Source organism: Pectinophora gossypiella, chromosome 20 (genome assembly GCF_024362695.1).
Source record: "Pectinophora gossypiella chromosome 20, ilPecGoss1.1, whole genome shotgun sequence".
Lineage (NCBI taxonomy): Eukaryota > Metazoa > Arthropoda > Insecta > Lepidoptera > Gelechiidae > Pectinophora > Pectinophora gossypiella.
The window spans coordinates 8,345,960-8,367,749 of NC_065423.1; the positions used below are offsets into that span (position 1 = coordinate 8,345,960).

Consider the following 21,790-nt stretch of genomic DNA (forward strand, 5'->3'; position numbering starts at 1 on the left):
GGTGGCTGTAAGTGACTCTACAATTAGAAGAAGGTTGAAGGATCGTGGACTGGTACCGCATAAGCCAGCAAATGGGCCGAAATTAACTGCAGACCATCGAAGAGCGCGCCTTAACTTTGCACGTGAGCACCTAAATTGGTCATACCTACAGTGGAGCAAAGTTCTCTTTTCTGATGAGTGTAAAATTATGCTGTATAGTAACGACGGAAGGAACAAGGTCTACAGAAGAGACGGAGAACGCTATGCACAATGCTGTATTGAAGAAAAGGTCAGCTATGGTGGCGGTTCGTGGACGGTTTGGGGAGGAATCAGCGCCGACGGTAAGACAGAGCTTGCTTTCGTATCTGGGCCACGTCTGCCTGCACTAAACTGTCATCGGTACGTCGAAGAGTGTCTCGAGCCTCATGTGATGCCCTATGCACATTTTATTGGCAACGGCTTCATATTCATGCACGACAATGCTAGGGCTCACACCGCGGGCGTCGTACGAGATTATCTTAACGAAGTCGATATCTCTATTATGGAATGGCCAGCAAGAAGCCCGGACATGAATCCCATTGAACATCTGTGGGATGAATTAAAGAGACGAATTCGAGCAAGAGATCCTGCCCCAGAAACACTTAGCCAGCTGCAAGATGCAATCCAAGAGGAATGGGACAATATACCACAGCATGTGATCGTGACTCTCATCCGATCGATGAAGAACCGTATGGAAGCAGTAATTAGAGCTCGGGGAGGGAATACAAGTTATTAAATAAACGTTTTTTAGCTTTTTTTTTTCATTTACGTGTGTTGTTTTATCCATTTCCTTTATACTCCATACGGAATAAAAATGACTCATTTAACAAAATACGAAACCTATGAAAAATTCATTTAAATTTAGAACATTAACATTAAGATTTGATAAGCTCATATTACTCACTATTAAACGACATTTAACATTTATTCCTAAATGTACACATTTTTCTGATAATCCTGACAAAACGTAAACTTGCAAGGTGTTTCGATTTTTTTGATGAGAAGTGTATTTTACTCGATTAGAGTTGACCTTACACTCCGATGGTGAGCCGTATCGCCGTCTATAATGGTCGAGCAAACTGTGTTAGTGGAAACTGCTCTAGATAAATTCATTATTATTTTTGCAATTGGTGCAAGTCCGATATCGGGGTTCGAACCGGCATTCCCTGATTGAGAAGCAAATAAATCAATAAAATAATCATGGACAATTTTGTAATAGAGTGAGGTACAGTTTACGCCAACTCTGGTTAGATGTGAGGAGATATATGGACTACTTGTTTCTGTATTTTTGTGAAAATGTTTTTAGTACAAAAACCACTGCCTGTTTACTTTAACCGCTGGACTATTGGCGCCATTGACGTGGATACGTTACTATAGATTGGCGCATTGCGAGATTGAAACCTGAACAATGAATATAACAGTGACATTGTCCTGATAACCGAAGTCCACCAGAACAAAATCCTAGCAAATATCTTTATGTGCCCTTGAATGAAATCCTTTTCGTTCAAAACTAATTTACAATTGTAATTTCAGAGCGTACGGACGCGTTTGACACCTGGCGCTCCCTTCATGCTACTCGGCTATAGTTTCGGTTCCATCCCAGTTCTGGAACTGGCTGCCAAACTGGAGAGTGAAGGTAAACTAATACCGCATAGTTTATACTAATGCAAATGTATTTTATTTCACTAGAAAGAAACAGTTCTTCTTAATACAATTAGTAACATTTGGGACAGATTACATTTAGAGGCACCAAACAATGTATGTGTGAGCACCTATATAAACGCTAGTGCATCTAAAATACTAAAATTTTGCTAAAGATAACTGCTTGTTAATCCATCTTCACAAGAAAACTAAATTGCGTCCTTCTACTTTCAGGACACCAAGGTACCGTTTTCTGCCTGGACGGCGCTCCGGAGTTCCTCTACGCCATCTTGAGCATGACCATGAGTTTCCGTAACGACACTCAGCTCCAGAACGCCCTGATCTGCCACACCATCGACATCGTTGCTCCCAACAATGACGTCACTAAGAGCATTTTGGAGAAAATCAACGAAATCGAGTCCTACGAAGAGCGGATCAACACAGCCATCTCCATGTCTCCTGTCCAGTCCAAATACTCCAACGAATTTGTTTCCGCCGCTGCTACTACCAGCTACGATAGGCTCAAAGTTATCCTTAACTTCAACAGTAAAAATGTCAAGAAGCTTAAATCACCCATCGTTCTTCTGCGACCGAAGGAGAACCCACCATTCGTTGTCGTTGAAGAAAACTATGGCTTGGACAAGTTCACTGACAGTCTAACTGTACACTACTTGGAGGGCACCCACGTTACTATTTTGGAAAATAAGGATTGCGCTAACATTATTAACAGGCTGTTGTTAGATAAGGATGCTCAAAGTGGAAAGACGGCTCAAAATGTTGTCGCCAGTATGGTGGAATCCCAACGCGAAGTCCAGGTTTAAACCCGTTTACATATTCACTGTCTCTGCTTAGTTCTTCTATATCAATTTTTTCTCTTCTTCTAAGACATATTCCTTCTCTTTACTAATTGTTATGCTACGAAGTTTGAAAGTTACGAGTATCCTTTTAATGAGTATAAGTGATATATTATTGTGTGTAACCATTGAATAGGCTATTTGTGTTTTTGTATGGTGTTTTTCTAAATTATTCTAGTTTTAATGTTAATCTAGTACTTAGAATAAGTGGCCGTATTTATATAACAACTAACTTAGTGATTACATGTAAGGACTATTTTATATTTTAGTGTTTAAAAGTAGGTTTTATGTTAGTTTTAGGTCTTTGTCCTTAGGGCACCAGTACCAAATTAAATATTCAATAAGCTTAGGACAAGTTTTTATTAAAGTTTTTTTTTATATTTGTTTAAATGGTGAGTGGTATGGTGAAAAGTATTGTTGTGTTACGGTACCGTGTGTCAATATTTTTATGTGTTTTTTTTTTCAATACTAAGTATAAGGATTGTTTAAACGTGATGGTCATGAAATATAAAATATATTCCTGTTTTAATCCACACGCACGCATTTTCATTTTAAATTGAAAATCTACTATATTTATTGCTTGAACCAGATAAATCTGGTCCACAAACATAAACAACATACGTCATTATCCCAGTAGGCTAACATGCGCGACGTGATAAAAAATTGTCACGTTCATTTTATCGATTCTGACGATATAATTATGTCGTACTGTCGATTGGTGCTAATATAGGAACCCCAATAAGTCATGTCGTTTTGTCAACTTACGAACAAAATCACGCGGCACGCATGTTAGGGAATAAAACAAACTTATCGATTTCGACAAAATTTATTGCATCACGTTGCGCATCTTCTAGCCATAGAGGCGGCCAATCAGCTCGCGACACCAAACACTGCAGGACCCCGATACCGACCCCGCCGACGTGGTCGACGATTTCCCCACAAACAGCGCTTATCGCTATCGACCCACTACGGTCGATTAATTCTTTTAAATATGTTTCCTCTCAGACGACACCCTGAGCCGAGGTTGGCGCCCAACTGGGCACCATCAGGCCAGGCGTCTTAAACGTTGTACCTACCGGGTGAGAGCCTTCAGCGCTCCCCATTTGTCCGGCCAAGTAGTTAATGCCATCTGCGGCAAATCTACAATAAGTCACGTAAAAAAAAAGAAACGTTGCGCATGTTAGCCCGACTGGAGCTGACTCCAGTCCAAGAGTAACCATGAGGTTACTCTTACCAACACGATAGAAGATAACATAATTACAATAATTGTGATCTCCTAGTAGATAAAGTAATTAACATGAGCCAGGAGTATTCACTTCTACGGCAACTTTTTACACCTGACCAGCACTCTGTAGCATGCTGCCCGTATAACTGAGTCAATAGAATTATTTACTTATCGCGTCGCGCGCGATATTCGGCCATGCTACAGCTTCTTTGAATTGCCCGAAGTGTCAGTTGCATGGTGTTTCTTTATTTATTTGCCTTCCCTAGTATATGGCCATCGCTCTTAGATACAGAAGGTAATCAATCACGCGTAAAATGCTCTACTCAATATAAAAACTTTTTATTCAAAAACTCGGCATCAATGAAAAGAGGCAATCAAGAAAAAAAAGGTAAGGAAGAAGCAATAAGGTAGAGGCGTACAGTAAATACAGTATACACCCACCTCTCGCCAGCTATGTTTAAGTCAAGTCAAAAAACAGTCAAATCCTTAGGAGAACGCCGTGCAAAATCTGCCAAAACAGCCGTTACCGTTTTTAGGATTAGGAAAGCTACGGTCACGAGCATTAATATGTGTACACTTTGGTACCATGTCACATTAACTTTTATGACAAATTGAACTGTAAGTCTCACTAAATGTCAAATATGTTAGTGCGACAGAGTCCTAAAGTAGGTACATTATATTGCTCATGACTGTACATTTTGTATTTGTAGCTAACATATTATTTATATGTTTAAAGTCACAATGAAATGCTTAACTGATCGATCGAAGTCAAATTTTAAAATAATTTATATTTACAGAATTATAGGTACCTACTTAAACTTGTGTAAAAACTAGAAAAACACCTTCTGGAAACTGATAAAATAGTTTTGTGTAGCATAAATATAATATACATTTTCAAATTTTAACAAAACGTACAATCTCATTTTTAATTTTTTTTTAATTACTTACTATTTTTTTCATTAAAACACATAATAACGGGTTCTTACAGCGTTTGAAGCAGGGATTCTCGATATTTTGACACTGTTGCAAGTGCCATGAGCACGAGATGACTGATGAGATATACTATTTTTTTGTTTTAGTCAGAACACGATATCGAACGCGCTGATGCGTGCGTGTGACGTGTGCCGATGTGTACGTTTGACGCACACATCTGCAATCTGACATTAAATACCTATTTCTCGTCCGAGCGAAACGCACGACAGGCTCTTAAACGGGACAAAACTTTGTAAGTAGAATTCGATTCGATCCTACGACCATAAGCTGAAAGCCGTCCTACTTTCTGTTTGCCAAACAAGACTGTTAAATTCCCCTTGTTTCCCGTAAGTATATAAAAGGTCAAATCCAATTTATTTTGATGAATGTCCCGGTAAAAGGTTCAATGATAAAGGAAACTGTAAATATTCGTTTGATTAATGATTGTCTATTGTCTGGTACAGTCGACCCGTTCTGATTTTGAAGTGACGAATGGGTGTGGAAAGCATAGATTTACTACGGTGGAAAGCTGTAAAAATGTTTTGTCCGAAAACTGAGTGGGTTTGCCATGGGCAGTTCAATACACCATTATAAAGCCATCTCAATAAAATAAATAAAACGGCCTCCGTGGTCCAGTCGTTGAGCGTTGGACTCACGATCCGGAGGCCCCGGGTTCGAATCCCAGAGGGGACATATCACAAAAAATTACTTTGTGATCTCTAGTTTGGTTAGGTTACCTGATTGCCCGAAAGTAAGACGATCCATGCTTCGGAAGGCACGTTAAACCGTTGGTCCCGGTTACTATTTACTGATATAAGTAAGTAGTCGTTACATGAGCCATGTCAGGGGCCTTTGTCGGCTCATAACCCTGACACCAGGGTTGATGAGGTTGGTATTCCACCTCACAACCCACACGATAAGAAGAGAAGAATTATAATAAAATGCATATTCACTGTTGAGCAGCTCGGTGGCGCAGCGGTAAACGCGCTCGGTCTGCGATTGTTGAAGTTAAGCAACTTTCGCAAAGGCTGATCATAGGATGGGTGACCACAAAAAAAAAGTTTTCATCTCGAGCTCCTCCGTGCTTCGGAAGGCACGTTAAGCCGTTGGTCCCGGCTGCATTAGCAGTCGTTAATAACCACCAATCCGCACTGGGCCCGCGTGGTGGTTTAAGGCCCGATCTCCCTATCCATCCATAGGGAAGGCCCGTGCCCCAGCAGTGGGGACGTTAATGGGCTGGTGATGATGATGATGATGCATATTCACTGTGGTCTTGCAGTTCACCGGCTTATTTATCAAACGGGGAGCGCCGGTTCGATCCCCGGTACGGGACATGCACTAATGAGTTATTAATTTATCTCAAGTAGAGTTTTCACTAACACTGTTAGCTCGACCATTATAGACGGCGATACGACTCCACCTATCACGTTGGTCTAAAAGAAAGCTGGGTGTTGTTGGTACTTAGTTCTTCTGACCAATTAGGATATGGTCGTGAGCTTTATGTTATGTTAAGTATGCGTATTTAAACAGAAGGCCGAATTATAACAACCGATTTCGCCCACAAACGAAATTCTACCCGAATTACCTCCCAGTTTCTGATGAGCCAGCTGTTCGATACTCGTAATAACGAATACAGAGGAAATCCGGCAAAATAGGTCCAAGTAGGTAAATACGCATCGGGTTATTTGTATTGTAAGACGAACAGGTTTATTTATATTATTGCATAATTGGATGAGGATTCCGGAATAAGCGAAGTATTTTTTTTTTGTTTTCCCCGAAGGCAAAGGGAACTATGCCCATACAGCCATGTCTTACGTATTTTTTTTCTTGATGATTAATGAAATGATGAAAGGTGATGAAGATGAATGATGAAACCTAAGCCCCCACCCTCGGAGCAGACTCCTACTCTGAACCCCAAACGAATTAACTCAAAAGTCCGCATTAACTTCCGAGTTATGAAGTGGCTTGTTGGCACGAAGCGAAAATAGGCAGATACACTTTGTTTATTGAATACTCCGATATAATAACACTGTCGCGAATATTTTCCGAGTAACTTAATGCGATCATTAACAATAAAACACCACTTCGTATTAATTATTTAGATTATTCAATGAAGAAAGCAACTGTCCCGTTCCCGCTCCCGCCAAAAAGCCAGCGAGGTATTATTTAATGCTTTGTTATTTTTTATTTTTTAGGGTTCCGAACCTCAAAAGGAAAACCGAAACCCTCACTTTGTTGTCAGTCTATCACTCCGTTTGTCTGTCAAGAATCTACTAAAATACACGTCATTTCAAGTGACTTCAAACCTAACAGATAGTGTTTATTTTGTGAAATGTGACGTCACACGAAGGTCAATCATGGCCCGTGTTTCGGGTCTTATAATACACAGATAAAAAATCGCATTCTTGTAAAAATAAAAAATCGGCAAAACGTTTCGAGAAAAGGTAGGTAGTTTCTGCCCTTGCGCTTCGCTTTGCTCGTCTTGGCGGGAGCACTGCCGTGCCCCCCGATTGCGTGAAAATGATCTTAATAAAACGCTATTTCTAAAAAGCTATATAAGCGACGTGAAGTAGCCAATTAATTTCAAAAGCAATATTGCAATTTGACATTTGTGCATATAAAATAAAAGTAAGTGCGCAATGTTAACAAATTCGCAATATTGCTTTTGTGACCTTCTTAAGCCCCCGAGATTATCACGGATTCCTCGCTAATACACCTTCTAATTGAACTGCAATAACGCGCGTCTAGCACTCGGAATGTCGAGAACATTAACAACAAAATTGCAACATCTCGATTGCTAGGTTTCTGTAAAAGCAGCAATAAATACAGTTTCCAGTTAAACGAGCAATGAACGACAAAGAGTGCTATTCCTTACGACGTTCGAATCCACTCCGAACGCAACAAAGAGCGGACGAGACGCCGTTTATAATCAAAGTTCACCAACTTGCTGCTATTTGGGAACGATAGAGTTTGTTACTGAAAAGAGCCGTAATAAACCGTGGTAGCCCAGTTTGCCTCTCGCTTTGAGGTTGCAGTCTCGAATCTATTACACGCCTAAACTAATGATTGTTTTCGAATTCATGTTTGGATCATAAATGGTTATCACGTGCTCAGCGGTGAATCATCAAATGAGGTAATACGTAATTATGTCGTTAAAAACATACAGTGCCATCTACTTTTTTTGGGGCACATGTCCTGGGAAGTCGCTCACTGAGACGAAATCTCGAAATGGTTTTAGAATTAGCGTAACTTTTTTTCCTTACAAACCGAATTGCAATGCAATGAATTAAGTAAGTACCTAAATAAAAAATACATTAAAAAAAATCGTTTATTACCTCCACAACATAATAAAAAGAATAAAAAGTTACATTTTGACTTAATTAACTTATGTTTGTAGAGGATGGAGCCTAAAGTAGGTTACCCTGTACTATAGGCTCCAGGCCTCCACCTCCAGAAAAATAATAATTAAGTAAGTACCTAGTGTATTTATTGTTAAAGCAAGTAACAATTATACATTGTTTTAAGTTTACGCGGTTATTATCATAATTAAAACACATAATAACGGGTTCTTACCGCGTTTAAATGGGGATATGAGACTCCCGATATTTCGACACTGTTTCAAGTGCCATGATCACGGGATGACTGATGAGATTGGAGTGGAGTAGGTAGATCCATAATTTATTTATTTTTTTCGGGTGTCTCATATCCCCATTTAAACGCGGTAAGAACCCGTTATTATGTGTTTTAATCAAGTAACAATTTCTTCCAAGCAACCTCCGGATAAGAATGATAATGCATTATTCATCTCCCACCCAACCATCTTGTTTGTTTCAAATAAATTTCTCTTTCCTTTCTACTTTAGACACATTTTGCCACACTAAGTAATCACGAAACACAAAGTTGTGACAACGGTATTACGTTTAAAACCTCTTTACACTTAAGAACATATTACTTAAGGAGAAGACTCTACTTAGTGAAGATCTAACTTCATTGTCCTATTTTTTTATGGTTTGTAGATTTTCCCTAAATGGCATAAACTATTTGGCCGGACAAATGAGGGGCAATGAAGGATCTCACTCAACAAATCTACTCTACACTGTTTCAATCTATGGCCGTTTTCCTGCCTAGCCAACTATTCCAACCTCGACGACATATTCCGACATATTCGGACACATTTCAACCGTCAGCAATTTGGACCGGTTCCCGGATGTCATCGAATTTCAGCACGCAATCTTCCGGAGAGATGCCTAATGGTACATTCCCGGCTTAAGTTAAGTTAGAGCTCTTTGACTAGACTTAATGTAAATTTGTTGTAAATTTAAGACAACAGGCCTAACGGTGCCCTGTGGGGTAACCTCGGCTCAGAGCATGGTTGAAAGGCTTATATTTAAAAGAATCAATCTACCCTAGTGGTACCGATAGTGATATCTGGAAGAGGGAAACCCCAGTGGCCCGGATCCTATCAGTGTCCTGAAGTATCTGTTGTCGCGAGCTGATTCACCGCCTCACCGTCGTGGAGATCCTTGGGGGAGGCCTATGCCCAGCAGTGGGCGTCGTACGGCTGATGATGATGATAGCTAGGGGTCGTCAATATCGTTCTGCTACAACTCGCCTCAAAATAATATGTAATATTCATTTGTGGCCGTGTTGCTCTAAAAGAAAGAATAAGAATAATTTATTGCGTAACTGTGTAAAGTACAGCCGGGTCTGCATGAGAACCGCGCGGCGCAAATTTTATCGAGTGCTTGGACCAATAAACGATACGAACGCTATCTACGTAGACGGACGTCAAACGGCTATAGGTCGAAGCGCTCAGTATATTTTGCGCCGCGTGCGGCGCGGATGTCATGCAGACCCGGCAGGTCCTAATATTACATTTTTAAAGCTTGGTGAAATGTGGGCACATAGTTAATCTTGCGATGGATGTAATTGAGATATAGTCGCGAGCTTATGTAATATTATGTGTTACTTGTGGAGTATCGGTTGAATATTACATTTTTCAATATTCTCATCCAAATCAAGGAAAGGCAACCCAACCTTTACCTCGTTCATTGTGTTATGCGTCGTGGCTCACACGAGCCGAAAGAAAGGTAGAAAAACGATTTCAAAAGGAACTGCCAAAACATCTTCGTGAATAAGGAACAATGGAGGAAGAGGGAAAAATAGACATAATTGATATAAGAATAAAAAAGGAAATTCATTGTCATACCTCCTTAAGTTCCCGCCATTTCGTAAGCCAAGGAAAACACAAAGTGAACCAAGTCACGGGCACGTACCTGTTTTATGCGCAAACTTTGGTGACTAAAAATTTTCCAGTAACGCTGAGACCTCTACGTTTTTAAATAATGTTGTTTACTGGGATTATAAAAGGGTTAGAAATTCTAATTTACGAAAAATAATTCTAATTTAATTCTAATTTATTTATTTAATTTTTTTTTCTAGTTTATTTTTAATTTTATTTTTATTTAATTTTAGTAAATAAACTAAGTCATAACAGAGTACTTATTTAGTTAGACAGGAGGAATCTACCCTCATTGCCCGAGCACGCCCACACTTACACACACGTACACACACGCACGCACACACATACACACACACACACACACACACACACACACACACACACACACACACACACACACACACATACACACACACATTATACAAACATTCTTTAATTGCTTATTTGTAAAACGTAATGGTAACACAACTTCCTTACCTATTTACTACTGGTAAAGAAGAGCGGAGTCTCCTGGTACAGGCATATTTTGCTTAAAAGGAGGCTCCAGTAACTAGTTTAAGAAAAACATGTAAGAAAAGAAAATAAATACTTTTTGATTATTTTTTTAGTTAGGTACTATATACTTTGTTTTGGTACCTAGCTATCATTCCGAGTGGATTAGATATCTTCAGTAATAATTATTCCTGACCGGACAAATAGAGAGCTCTAAGGACTCTCACTCGGTACAAAATTTAAGACAACAGGCCTGAAGCCCAGTCAGGCGCGAACCTCGGCTCAGAGCGTCGTCTAAGATAATATATTATTTGAAAGAATTAATCGATCCTTGTGGGTTGATAGCGATAAGCGCTGAATGAGGGAAATCGTCAACCACCGATTGAGGTTCTGAAGTGTTTGTTACCTCTATGGCTAGAGTAATCAGGTCGTCGGGAGAAAAAATACACCCAAACTTCGGCCATACAAATAAACCTGGTGTAACTTTTTATACCGATCGTAAACTAAGAATAAGCACAATCTACAAATAAACTCGGAATAACTTATACCTTAGTGTAACGTCTCATACTATCGCTAAACCAACCCTCACCCTAGTTTAAGTTCAGAATAACCTAAAACTGACTGACATTGACAGAATAGATGTGATTTTTTGGTGATTTGTTGGTTTCTTCTCGGATTTTATAAATTATCTCCTTATTATCGGCTTAGCTTAACCAGGTTTAACTATTCCTAATATAATCTTGAAATAAGGATGGATATTTTATTTGTAAGGCCGTATGTCAATTTAGAAAAGATCCGATCGGGTGTCGAGCCTAAGACTACTGTGGGGTCTGCACAGCAACCATGCCGCGCGGCGCTAGGGCATCGACCAATAGACGCAGGGAATGCTATCTACGCAAATAAACATCGTACAGCTATTTGTCGATGCCCTCGATGTTATTTTCTCCCCGCACGTCGTGGTTGCTGTGCAGACCCCGTTTTGATAACCAAAGCGGTAGGAATAACTACACTCATTCTACCACAAAGGACTTAAAGGTTAAAACGTAACTCCATTTACAAGTCTCAGAACACACAAAGCGAACCAGCTCGGCACGTAGAGTCTTTATGTGCAAACTTCAGACTAAAAACGTTTAAAAACTAAAAATTCCGCTGGAATGGTGAAAACTCTACATTGGTGATATATTTTCTTTATCTCTTGACTGTGATTTATGTTGTACAACTCCAGTAAAGTTAAGAAATATAAGTGTCGCAGTTACTCTTAACTTCGAATGCACCTTACATACATGGCAACGCACCTATATTCCTACAGGTGTAGGTAGAGGTGTTTAGTGTAAGACAATTTGGAACATGAAAACTTTCTCTACAAAAAAATCGCTAATTGGTATTTGATACACAGGTACGATCATGAGCATTAATACGTAATATTATGTACACTTTACACTTTAGTACCATGCCACATTAACTTTTTTGACAAATTGAACTGTAAGTCTCACTAAATGTCAAATATGTTAGTGCGACAGAGTCCTAAAGTGGGTACATTACATTGCTCATGACTGTACAAGTATCTCTCTTCTTCTTCTTCTTATTGTGAGGTGGAATACCAACCTCATCAACCCTGGTGTCAGGATTACTATTGAGCCGCCAAAGGTAGTCGTTACATGAGTCATGTAACCCCTAACATGTAACGACTACATACTTACATCAGTAAGTAGTAACCGGGACCACTTAGCGTGCCTTCCGAAGCACGGATCATCTTACTTTCGGACAATCAGGTGATCAGCCTGTAATGTCCTAACTGAACTAGGGATCACAAATGATTGATGTGATTTTTGTGACATGTCCCCACCGGGATTCGAACGACCGAACGACCCGGGGTCTCCGGATCGTGGGCCCAACGTCCAACCACTGGACCACGAAGGCCGTCAGTATCTCTCGTAATACAAGTATTGATTTTGTAATATTACTGTTTATCTCAAAGCATAGGTGAGTTTTCACTGTAAACAAAAATATATCTGTTTTGTGGTAAAATAATGCGACAGCTCACGTGTCTATCAACAGCATGACAAGCCGAGAGAACCCCACAAAACGTAATTATATCACTGAGCCTTCGCGATTGTCAACAAATTGAATACTCGACAATCGCATCTACCTAGTCTAAGAGCCAGTGGTAAACGCGCTCCTTACGAGTAGAATAATAATATTTTGTAACACAACTATGTAAAATGGTTAACTATGTAATACGCGTTAGTAATCTATTCAAATCAAAAATCAAATCAAATCATTTATTCGCATAGGAACGCGGTATCGACATTGTTGTTAGATTCTAATAAGAATATTACACACATATGAGTCGCGCCCCCCGGACTGGAAGCCGTATCCACGCGAGCTGGCTGATGTGGAGGAGATCGACGAGGATACCTACCCAGCAACGGACTGACCCAGGCCGCCGGTTTGAGGGCAACCATCATTGTTGACGGTTTCGACCTTGTCGGCGGACTCACCGGACTGACTTCACCGAACTGACCCCGCCGGCTCGAGCTAACCTAGAAACTTCGGGTCAGGCTTGCCGGCCACTTATCCTGACGAGACACGTACCGCCTGGCTGGAGTCGCTCACTGGGCCTCCCTCAACAGGGTCCCACGCGGTGGACTGACTCGCCGGCGGTACCACCCCGGACAAGAGATTGGGCCTTTGGAGGGTCGGAACTCGCCCGCCGTGATAAATAAATAAATTAATTAAATTATAGGCAGGCTAGTTTCAATCCAGGTAAAAATTTGCGGACTAACAGTGTTACTACAAAACAAAGACTAAAAGATAAACTATGTTTAAAATATAATCCGTATACGGAAGAAGTCCCGAAGGCCGCGGCGCTACTGTCGCAGATACTGCATAGAATTATTATGACTTGTCAAGTTAGTTTCATTAAAATCCACCGACTTTTTTCTTGGCGCGAAATACTACTTCAAACCTAGTTTATTTTAAGTTTGTGTTTTGTAGTAACACTGTAAATTTTTACCCTAAATAAAATCAATTTAAATTAATCGCGGTTTTGTTGAAGAAAATCACATCAAATGTGATTTTTCAAAAATATTTCACCCTTTCGGCATAGAATAAGGAATAATACTACGTATGGCACGGCAACTTCGCTCCCCACCAGCGGCTAAGCTAGGTTTACCTCACCGCTTCCGTCTTACTTCAATTGTATAGGCGTCAGACGTCACACACACAGATGCGCGTGTACGATAACGTCAATGCGTAGGGTCTGTGTAAATAAGGTGTTTGTTGTGAAGTGCCCACACAAGTCGGGTCACGGCCTTAGGGCCCCATGGAACGCCAGCTCTTAGACTATTGTATAAAGCGGAAAATAATGGAGCTCGTCTAAATCAGCCAATAATAATAACGTGGGGCATGACAGAGGTGCTCTTTTCAATTTGGGGCACGCAATGCGAATCGAAAGGGATCCCCAAAACCACTGAACTGAATTACGAGCTTATTTCGACATTCTTTATCATGTCACTGAATAGGAAAACCTTTTTGCAATTGTAAAGGAAGTGGGTTTATAATCATTCGAAAATATTTACAATTATGAAATAAGAAACTAAAACACTGTGACTGCCATATAAACTTTTAGTTAATAGAAGGATATTTTATTATTATTTTTCTGTTCCTTTTACGTTTCTATTAATAATTGTGATTTTGTGTAAGTTTTTTTTTCCTACTGTGTTTGTATTGTTACTGAGGCGTCCTCTAATAATAAATACTTTCTTTCTTTCTTCTTTTTACATGACTTATTGTAGATTTGCTGCAGATGGCATTAACTACTTGGCCGGACAAATAAAGAAGGATGATTAAGCTCATGACTACATTCCAATTGGAGTCAGAGATACATTGCAAGATGAACTAAGTACCCACACCTCACTGAGCTTTCTGTTAGACCAACGTGATAGGCGGTGAGCCGTATGGCCGTCTATAATGATCAATTCAAATTCAAATTCAAAAATATCTTTATTCAATAGGTAACATAGTTACACTTTGAATCGTCAATTTTACATAACGAACGTCTCATCCGCCTAAAACTACTGCAGCTTCTCACAACCTGTATAGCCGGGGAAAAGAAGCTGCAAGAAAAACCTCGGCACAGGGCCCTAGATGTTCTTTAAAAAAAAATAAACATAAAATATTGATCGAGCCAACTATGTTAGTGAAAACTGCACTTAAATAAATTAATAACTCATTGGTGCAAGTCTGGTACCGGAGCGCGGGATTCGAAACGGCGCTCCTCGTTTGAGAAGCAAGCCAGTGGACCATAGGACCACTTGAAATACTCAATAATAAACCTATTAAAAAAACATTTTCGTTGGTGTACCTAATTTATTCGGATTCTCTGAACTGTAACAACAGTTTCAGGGCAAAAAGCTAAAAATACAAATGAACCAAACCCACAAACTAGTGTCGTATAACTACGATACTTCGATAGTCAATCTGCAATTATCGTGTGGGTTGTGAGATGGATTACCAACCCCATCAACCCTGGTGTCACTATTGGTGGGTTACTATTGAGCCGCCAAAGGCCCCTGACATGGCTCATGTAACGACAACACACTTACATCAATCAGTAAGTACCGGGACTAATGGTTTAACGTGCCTTCCGAAGCGCGGATCATCTTACTTTCGGACAATCAGGTGATCAGCCTGTATTGTCCTGTAACCAAACTAGGGATCACAAAGTGATTTTCGTGATGTGTCCCCACTGGGGTTTGAACCCGGGGCCTCCAGGTCGTGAGCACAACGCTCAACCACTGGACTACGAAGATAGTTGGTTGTACATAACATAAGCTCACGGCTACATCCCAATTGCGGTAGTCAGACGTACATCCATCGCAAGATGAACTAAGTACCCACACAGTAAGTAGTTATGTAGTTGAATAACTTTTCTGTTGTATTTTTCTATCGATATCGGTAAAAAAATCGTCGCAGCACTACTGGCAGCGACTATATGGTGCACAACGTAGATTCAACTGCACATTGCACATGCAACCCATTAAGATAAATACTTAATGAATCCGAGAGAACCTACTGCGGAGCCATACATTACGAGAATTTTGTTTTTAATCTGATACTTATATACTATGCTTTTATGTTGTAATGTTGTTAGTCGGTATTGCACTAACCGATTAACAGAGCATCACGCTTATGTTCCCGAAGGGGTAGACAGAGGTTTATAGCATACACGCACTCCTCGATAGCTGTTTAAGTCCCATTTAATAGGTGGCGAGCCTACTGCTTTCTTTTTTGACGTGACTTATTGTAGATTTGTCGCAGATGGCATTAACTACTTGGCCGGGCAAATGAGGAGCGCTGATGGCACTCACCCGGTAAAACGTTTAAGACAACAGGCCTGAGGGTGCCCAGTTGGGTGCGAACCTCGGCTCAGGGCGTCGTCTGAAAGGAAAATATTTGAAAGAATTAATCGACCCTAGTGGGTCTTGCGATTACATAAACATACATAGGTATAACAGCCTCCGTGGTCTAGTGGTTAGAGCGTTAGGCTCACGATCTGGAGGTCCGGGTTCGATTCCCGATGGGGACATTGTCGAAATCACTTTGTGAGACTGTCCTTTGTTTGGTAAGGACTTTTCAGGCTTGAATCACCTGATTGTCCGAAAAAGTAAGATGATTCCGTGCTTCGGAGGGCAGGTTAAGCCGTTGGTCCCGGCTATTAGCCGCAAAAACACCTCCACCAACCCGCAGTGGAGCAGCGTGGTGGAGTATGCTCCATACCCCCTCCGGTTGATTGAGGGGAGGCCTGTGCCCAGCAGTGGGACGTATATAGGCAGTTTATGTATGTTATATGTACATAGGTATCTACGTCTCATTACTGGGCTCGCCTTCCCTTAATCAATTGGAGGAGCATATTCGGAAACATACTTCCACCACGCTGCTCCACTGCGGGTTGGTAGAGGTGTTTTACCTCTAATAGCCGGGACCAACGGCGTAACCTGCCCTCTGAAGCATGAAATCATCTTACTTTTTCAGACAATCAGGTGAATCAAGCCTGCAATGTCCAAACAAAAGACAATCTCGCAAAGTAATTACGACAATGTCCTTACCGGGAATCTAACCCGTACCTCCAGATCGTTAGCCCAAGGCTCTAACCAATACACCACAGAGGTTATTGCTATTGAACAGGAATGCTAGAAACCACGTGACAGCAATTATATAGCATTATAGAAGAATAATTACACTAAATTAAGTTGAGAACAAACTTAGTTCGCATTGTCTAAACTCGAGCTACGCTAAACGCTGCGACAAGATGCTAAGTACACGTCTAAACGAGGCTGAACTATTCGTAATTCACGGCGTAGGAGTAGTGACGTGCCTTGCCCAAAGTGTGAACAGTCCGCCTTTTACTACCAAGTAAAAGGCGCAAAAGTTATGTAAAAATAGCTTTATTAGGTACCTAAACTTTGAAGGAGCTCGGGGGCGCAATGGTAAACGCGCTCGGTCTGCGATTGTTGAAGTTAAGCAACTTTCGCAAAGGCCGGTCATAGGATGGGTGACCACAAAAAAAAAGTTTTCATCTCGAGCTCTTCCATGCTTCGGAAGGCACGTTAAGCCGTTGGTCCCGGTTGCATTAGCAGTCGTTAATAACCACCAATACGCACTGGGCCCGCGTGGCGGTTTAAGGCCCGATCTCCCTATCCATTCATAGGGAAGGCCCGTGCCCCAGCAGTGGGGACGTTAATGGGCTGGTGATGATGACCTAAACTTTAAGGAATAATACTACGTGTAGAATGGAAACTTGCCGCTCTTCATCAGTGGCTGAGCTACGTTTACCTACAGCCATATCGTTCGGTGATCGAAATTATTATTTTGTCATAGATAAACTAAGCTAAATGAGCTCTTCACCTTTTTTCCACTACTTGAAAGTCTAGAGAACCTACAAAGAATAAAAAATATTATAAATCCTTTGTATTTTCTTCAGGTTTACTCTTACATGTGTCAAAGTACAAAGGCCAGTGTTGTGACGTTCATTAGCTTAGTCATGTATCAGTCAAGATTAGACGGATTGATTCTGTCAAAAACATGAAAGTCTCCACTTTCATGTTTTTGCTTTCGCCACTTGATATAAATGGTATATAAATAAAGGGCCAGTTATAAAAGGATTTTCAATCAATTATTTTATGAATGGTGTAATTAATGAGTGAACGAATATACGCTCATTTAATGGCGCAGCTGTTACGAGTGACGGGTAATTAATGACGAAATATTAAATGAAAGCGTCATATTCTGCTGCTTTTCAATTCGGGCTCCGGCGCTTCAGAGGGCACGTTAAATTGTCTGTCATTTTTCAATAGCCCGGCAATTGATTCTATTTTCTTTATATCCCTCAACAAGCATCGTTTTTCCGAATAAAAACGAATGCTCATTTCCATGTCATCATCATCATCATTAGCCCATTAACGTCCCCACTGCTGGGGCCCGTGCCTTCCCTATGGATGGATATTCATTCCATTCATATCCATGTATATCAATTATTACAATGTAAGTATACTTCCGGCCAAGTAATTAATGACATCTGCGGCAAATCTACAATAAGTCACGTCAAAAAAAAAGTAGGTATACTAACCAAGATACTAACATAATATTATAAGTATAATAATAAGCTTACGGCTGATGATGATGATGATGAATAAGCTTTAAGCTTTAGTAACGTAATTGATGATGAAAATGAAGGAAGAATGATGAACGAAATCTACCAACCTATGGAATATAAAAAAATACATAATCAATCCCAAAACAAATATCAATATTTATTTATAATAATAATCATGATTACAAATTTATTAAAGAAGTTAGGAACTTTATACGAAATTATAATCAATATCAAATCTAGTATCAGTCGCATTCGGCTTCGTGAAGTAAAATGGCGCGACGCACGTACCGGAAGTGGTAGAAACTGAATACCACCAGAAATGAGAAGAAATAAGCCACTGGAACAACACAGAAACTAATAAATGCTTAATTTTTTTTTTTTTAAAGTGAAAAAAAATTTAAACTTCATATAAATGCCACGTTTTCTTCAGAAAAATACTAGCACAAACTTATATTATTATACTAGCGACCCGCCCCGGCTTCGCTCAAAATGAAATTATTTACGACTTCACATTAAAAACCTCAAAAATAACAATATTTCTCCACTATTTAATGAATGTTATTATACATATAAAACTTCCTCTTGAATCACTATCTATCAAAAAAACCGCATCAAAATCCGTTGCGTAGCATTAAATATTTAAGCGTACATATGGATATAGGGACAGAAAAAGTGACTTTGTTTTATACTATGTAGTGATTAATTTATCTCACGTTTGACTTCGTATAGTCGTGACTTCAACTTCGCGCGGTCAATTGCAGTCATTATGAAGTCGATATTAACTTCATAGTCATGACTTCAACTTCACGCGGTCGGCTGTAGACGTTTGAAGTATGCAGTTAATATCGACTTCACACGACTGCGGACCGCATGAAATTGATGTCAACCCTTTACGAATTCGAACGTAATAATTATTTTTTTTCGTGTGCTTGTAATTTAATATAGTGACTGCGCGGTTGCTACGGCGCAGTGCATTTAAGTGCAGCCCAATACATACCAGCTCCTAAAAACGTAAATAATCCACTGACACATGCAAGGTTCGCTAGTCGATGCTGTTCATCCTTTATCTTTGGAGCTGAAACAATTAATTCGATTAGTCAATTCATTCCAGGCAACTTTTGGTAATAGAATTCGAGTTAGAAACAAACTTTAAGACCCATTACTGGGTTTCAGAAGCTTATGGCGCATTTTTCAGTATTTTTCTTTCCAGGTTTTTTTTGACGTGACTTATTTTAGATTTAACGCAAATGACATTAACTACTTGACCTGACAAATGGGGAGCGCTGAGGACTCTCAACCGGGAAAAAAAAATAGTTGCTCCAGCTGAAGGTAGGTAATAGGTAGGTTACCTGGAAGATGTTGCTACTTGGCAATAAGGCCGCCTATTGTACTCATTCTATTTCTGTTTTGTTTTGTATTTTCCTGTTTGTGCAATACAATATTTGGTAGTTTCCTAGAAAAAAAGTGTCTTACCGTCATTAAACCTGATGCAAGCGCGACTTATTTTAGCAACGGCCAGGGAAAATATACCGATCCATACAATTGTTGCTACCAACAGGTATACCTGAAAAAAAGGACAATTCAATACTACGTCAGTACTTTATTCTTCTTCTAACGTGTAGGTTGTGAGGTGAATTACCAACCTCATTAACCCTGGTGTCAGGATTACTATCACTGGGGGATTTCTATTTACTATTAGTCATGTCAGAGGCCGTTAGCGGCTCAATAGTAATCCTGACGTACTTTATTTAAAAAACAGTTCACAAATAATGTTTAACCCTTTACCAGCATAGCTCGGCAGTTCTCGGTGAGTGCCACGACAATAAGCAGCAACCCAGCTCCGGTCATGCCGCTAAGTATAGCACCCGTCGCCATACTCATATCTGTAATTGTATAACAATGTTTTTTGTTTATTTTAAAATAAAAGAACGTCTATGACCCTGTACCGAGGTTTTTCTTGCAGCTTCTTTTCACCGGCTATACAGGTTGTGATTTTTTTTTTGTGACTTGTTGTAGATTTGCCGCAGATGGCATTAACTACTTGGCCGGACAAATGGGGAGCGCTGAAGGCTCTCACCCGGTACAACGTTTAAGACAACAGGCCTGAGGGTGCCCAGTTGGGCGCGAACCTCGGCTCAGGGCGTCGTCTGAGAGGAAGAATATTGAAAGGATTAATCGACCCTAGTGGGTCGATAGCGATAACCGCTGAATGAGGGAAATCGTCGACCAGGCCGGCGGGGTCGGTATCGGGGTTCTGAAGTGTTTGGTGTCGCGAGCTGATTGGCCGCCTCTATGGCTAGAGTAATCGGGTCGTCGGGATCGTATATTACGTCCTTCGGACGCCGATACTTGTCAGTACCGTCCCTAAGCGGGATGTATTCGGAAGCCGAAACTACCAGGGGATTTGGGTGGTGCGGAGCAGAATCGAAAAAACGTTTGGAAGCTAATTTGAGCCATTGGGCAATGGTTGGCAGACTATACAGGTTGTGAGAAGCTGCAGTAGTTTTAGGTGGATGAGACATTCGTTATGTAAAAATTGACGATTCAAAGTGTAACTATGTTACCTACTGAATAAAGATATATTTGAATTCTGTTAGACCAACGTGATCATCATCTCCCTAGCATTATCCCGGTTTTCACAGGGTCTGCACCTAACCTGAAGATTGGACAAGTGTGGTTTTTTTACAGAAGCGACTGCCTGTCTGACCTTCCAACCCGCGAAAGCGGCCCAATACAGGTTAGGTCACATACTTCCGAAAAAATAATAATAAAAAAAATGTACTGTCACGAGTATTAATATGTATACACTTTGAAACCATGTCACATTAACTTTTTTGACAAATTAAACCGTGAGTCTCATTAAATGTCAAATATGATAGTGCGATAGGGTTCTAAAGTGGGTACATGATATTGCTCATGTCAAGCAATCAGTTTTATACACTAATGTTATTTGTCTGTAAATCTTCCTAATAAATAAATAAATAAAATAAATGACTGTATGTAACCATATCATGTTACAATCGATACTCACACCTAGTATCCGGGGTCTGATGCATATCATCATACTGTTTCTCGTGGGTCAAAATTAGAGTCAGAAGTACAGACCCAACCAGCACTTGGCAGAAGGCGACCAATAGGACTCCTGGGAACAAGTTGCAGATCCCACAACAACTCTCCAGTTGACAACCAGGCTTGTGGACAGCAAAATGTAGTGGTATTCTTCCTGACACCTCACTCACACTCCCCGACTTCTTCCCAACCGAAGATTTCGTATCGAAATCTATAGTCATAGTTTTAGGCATTTTGACTTGATAATCCTGTTTATTCCAAAGGTTTTCTTTGTAAAAATAATCACAAAATAAAAAACGAAATGTGACATCTGCAGACGTTTCTAAAATCAATGTCGTGAAAGTGACGTTTTAACTTCGTAACGAGTTTGAAATCATAGGAGGTGGTATTTCGGTAGCGAATCCTTTTTGAGGATTTTTAAGTGACTTTATTATTGGTTACTGGTCCGCGGAGGTCCGTGTTGCTCTATGTGTGCTTGTTTACCTATTGCTTAACCGCAAATTTTTGTTACCTACTTATCTATGTATATACAGTGAAACTTGGTTAAGTGGGACCTGGATAAGTGAGAAACCTCCATAACTGGAACTCATGCTGAGGTCCCAACACTTTGGCACTGAATT

The 21,790-nt window shown here is 40.2% G+C and overlaps 2 protein-coding genes across 2 annotated transcripts in view; one reads left to right on the forward strand and one right to left on the reverse strand.

Moving 5' to 3' along the window:
- The window catches only part of LOC126376082 (fatty acid synthase-like), a 53,790-nt gene extending 50,742 nt beyond the window's left edge, over window positions 1-3,048 (forward strand). Inside the window, exons 40-41 of the mRNA XM_050023253.1 lie at window positions 1,552-1,654; window positions 1,894-3,048. Coding sequence (XP_049879210.1) covers window positions 1,552-1,654; window positions 1,894-2,480 — 690 coding nt within the window. The 3' untranslated portion in view covers window positions 2,481-3,048. The remainder of the gene's footprint in view (window positions 1-1,551; window positions 1,655-1,893) is intronic.
- Window positions 3,049-18,343: 15,295 nt separating this feature from the next.
- Window positions 18,344-21,403, reverse strand: LOC126376398 (uncharacterized). Its single transcript, XM_050023724.1, has 5 exons — window positions 21,133-21,403; window positions 19,887-19,984; window positions 19,575-19,665; window positions 19,099-19,176; window positions 18,344-18,438 (listed from the first exon to the last, which is right to left on the reverse strand). The coding sequence occupies exons 1-5, from the start codon at window positions 21,401-21,403 to the stop codon at window positions 18,344-18,346; spliced, it is 633 nt and encodes a 210-aa protein (XP_049879681.1).
- Between the last annotated feature and the right edge of the window lie 387 nt (window positions 21,404-21,790).

Coding starts and splice junctions, on each gene's coding strand:
- LOC126376398 (XM_050023724.1), bottom strand. CDS start 21,403: ATGCCTAAAACTATGACTATAGATTTCGATACGAAATCTTCGGTTGGG. Junction 19,985..21,132: donor TCAGACCCCGGATACTAGGT/GTGAGTATCGAT, acceptor ATACAATTACAG/ATATGAGTATGGCGACGGGT. Junction 18,439..19,098: donor ATTTACGTTTTTAGGAGCTG/GTATGTATTGGG, acceptor GTGTTGTTCCAG/TGGCTTATTTCTTCTCATTT.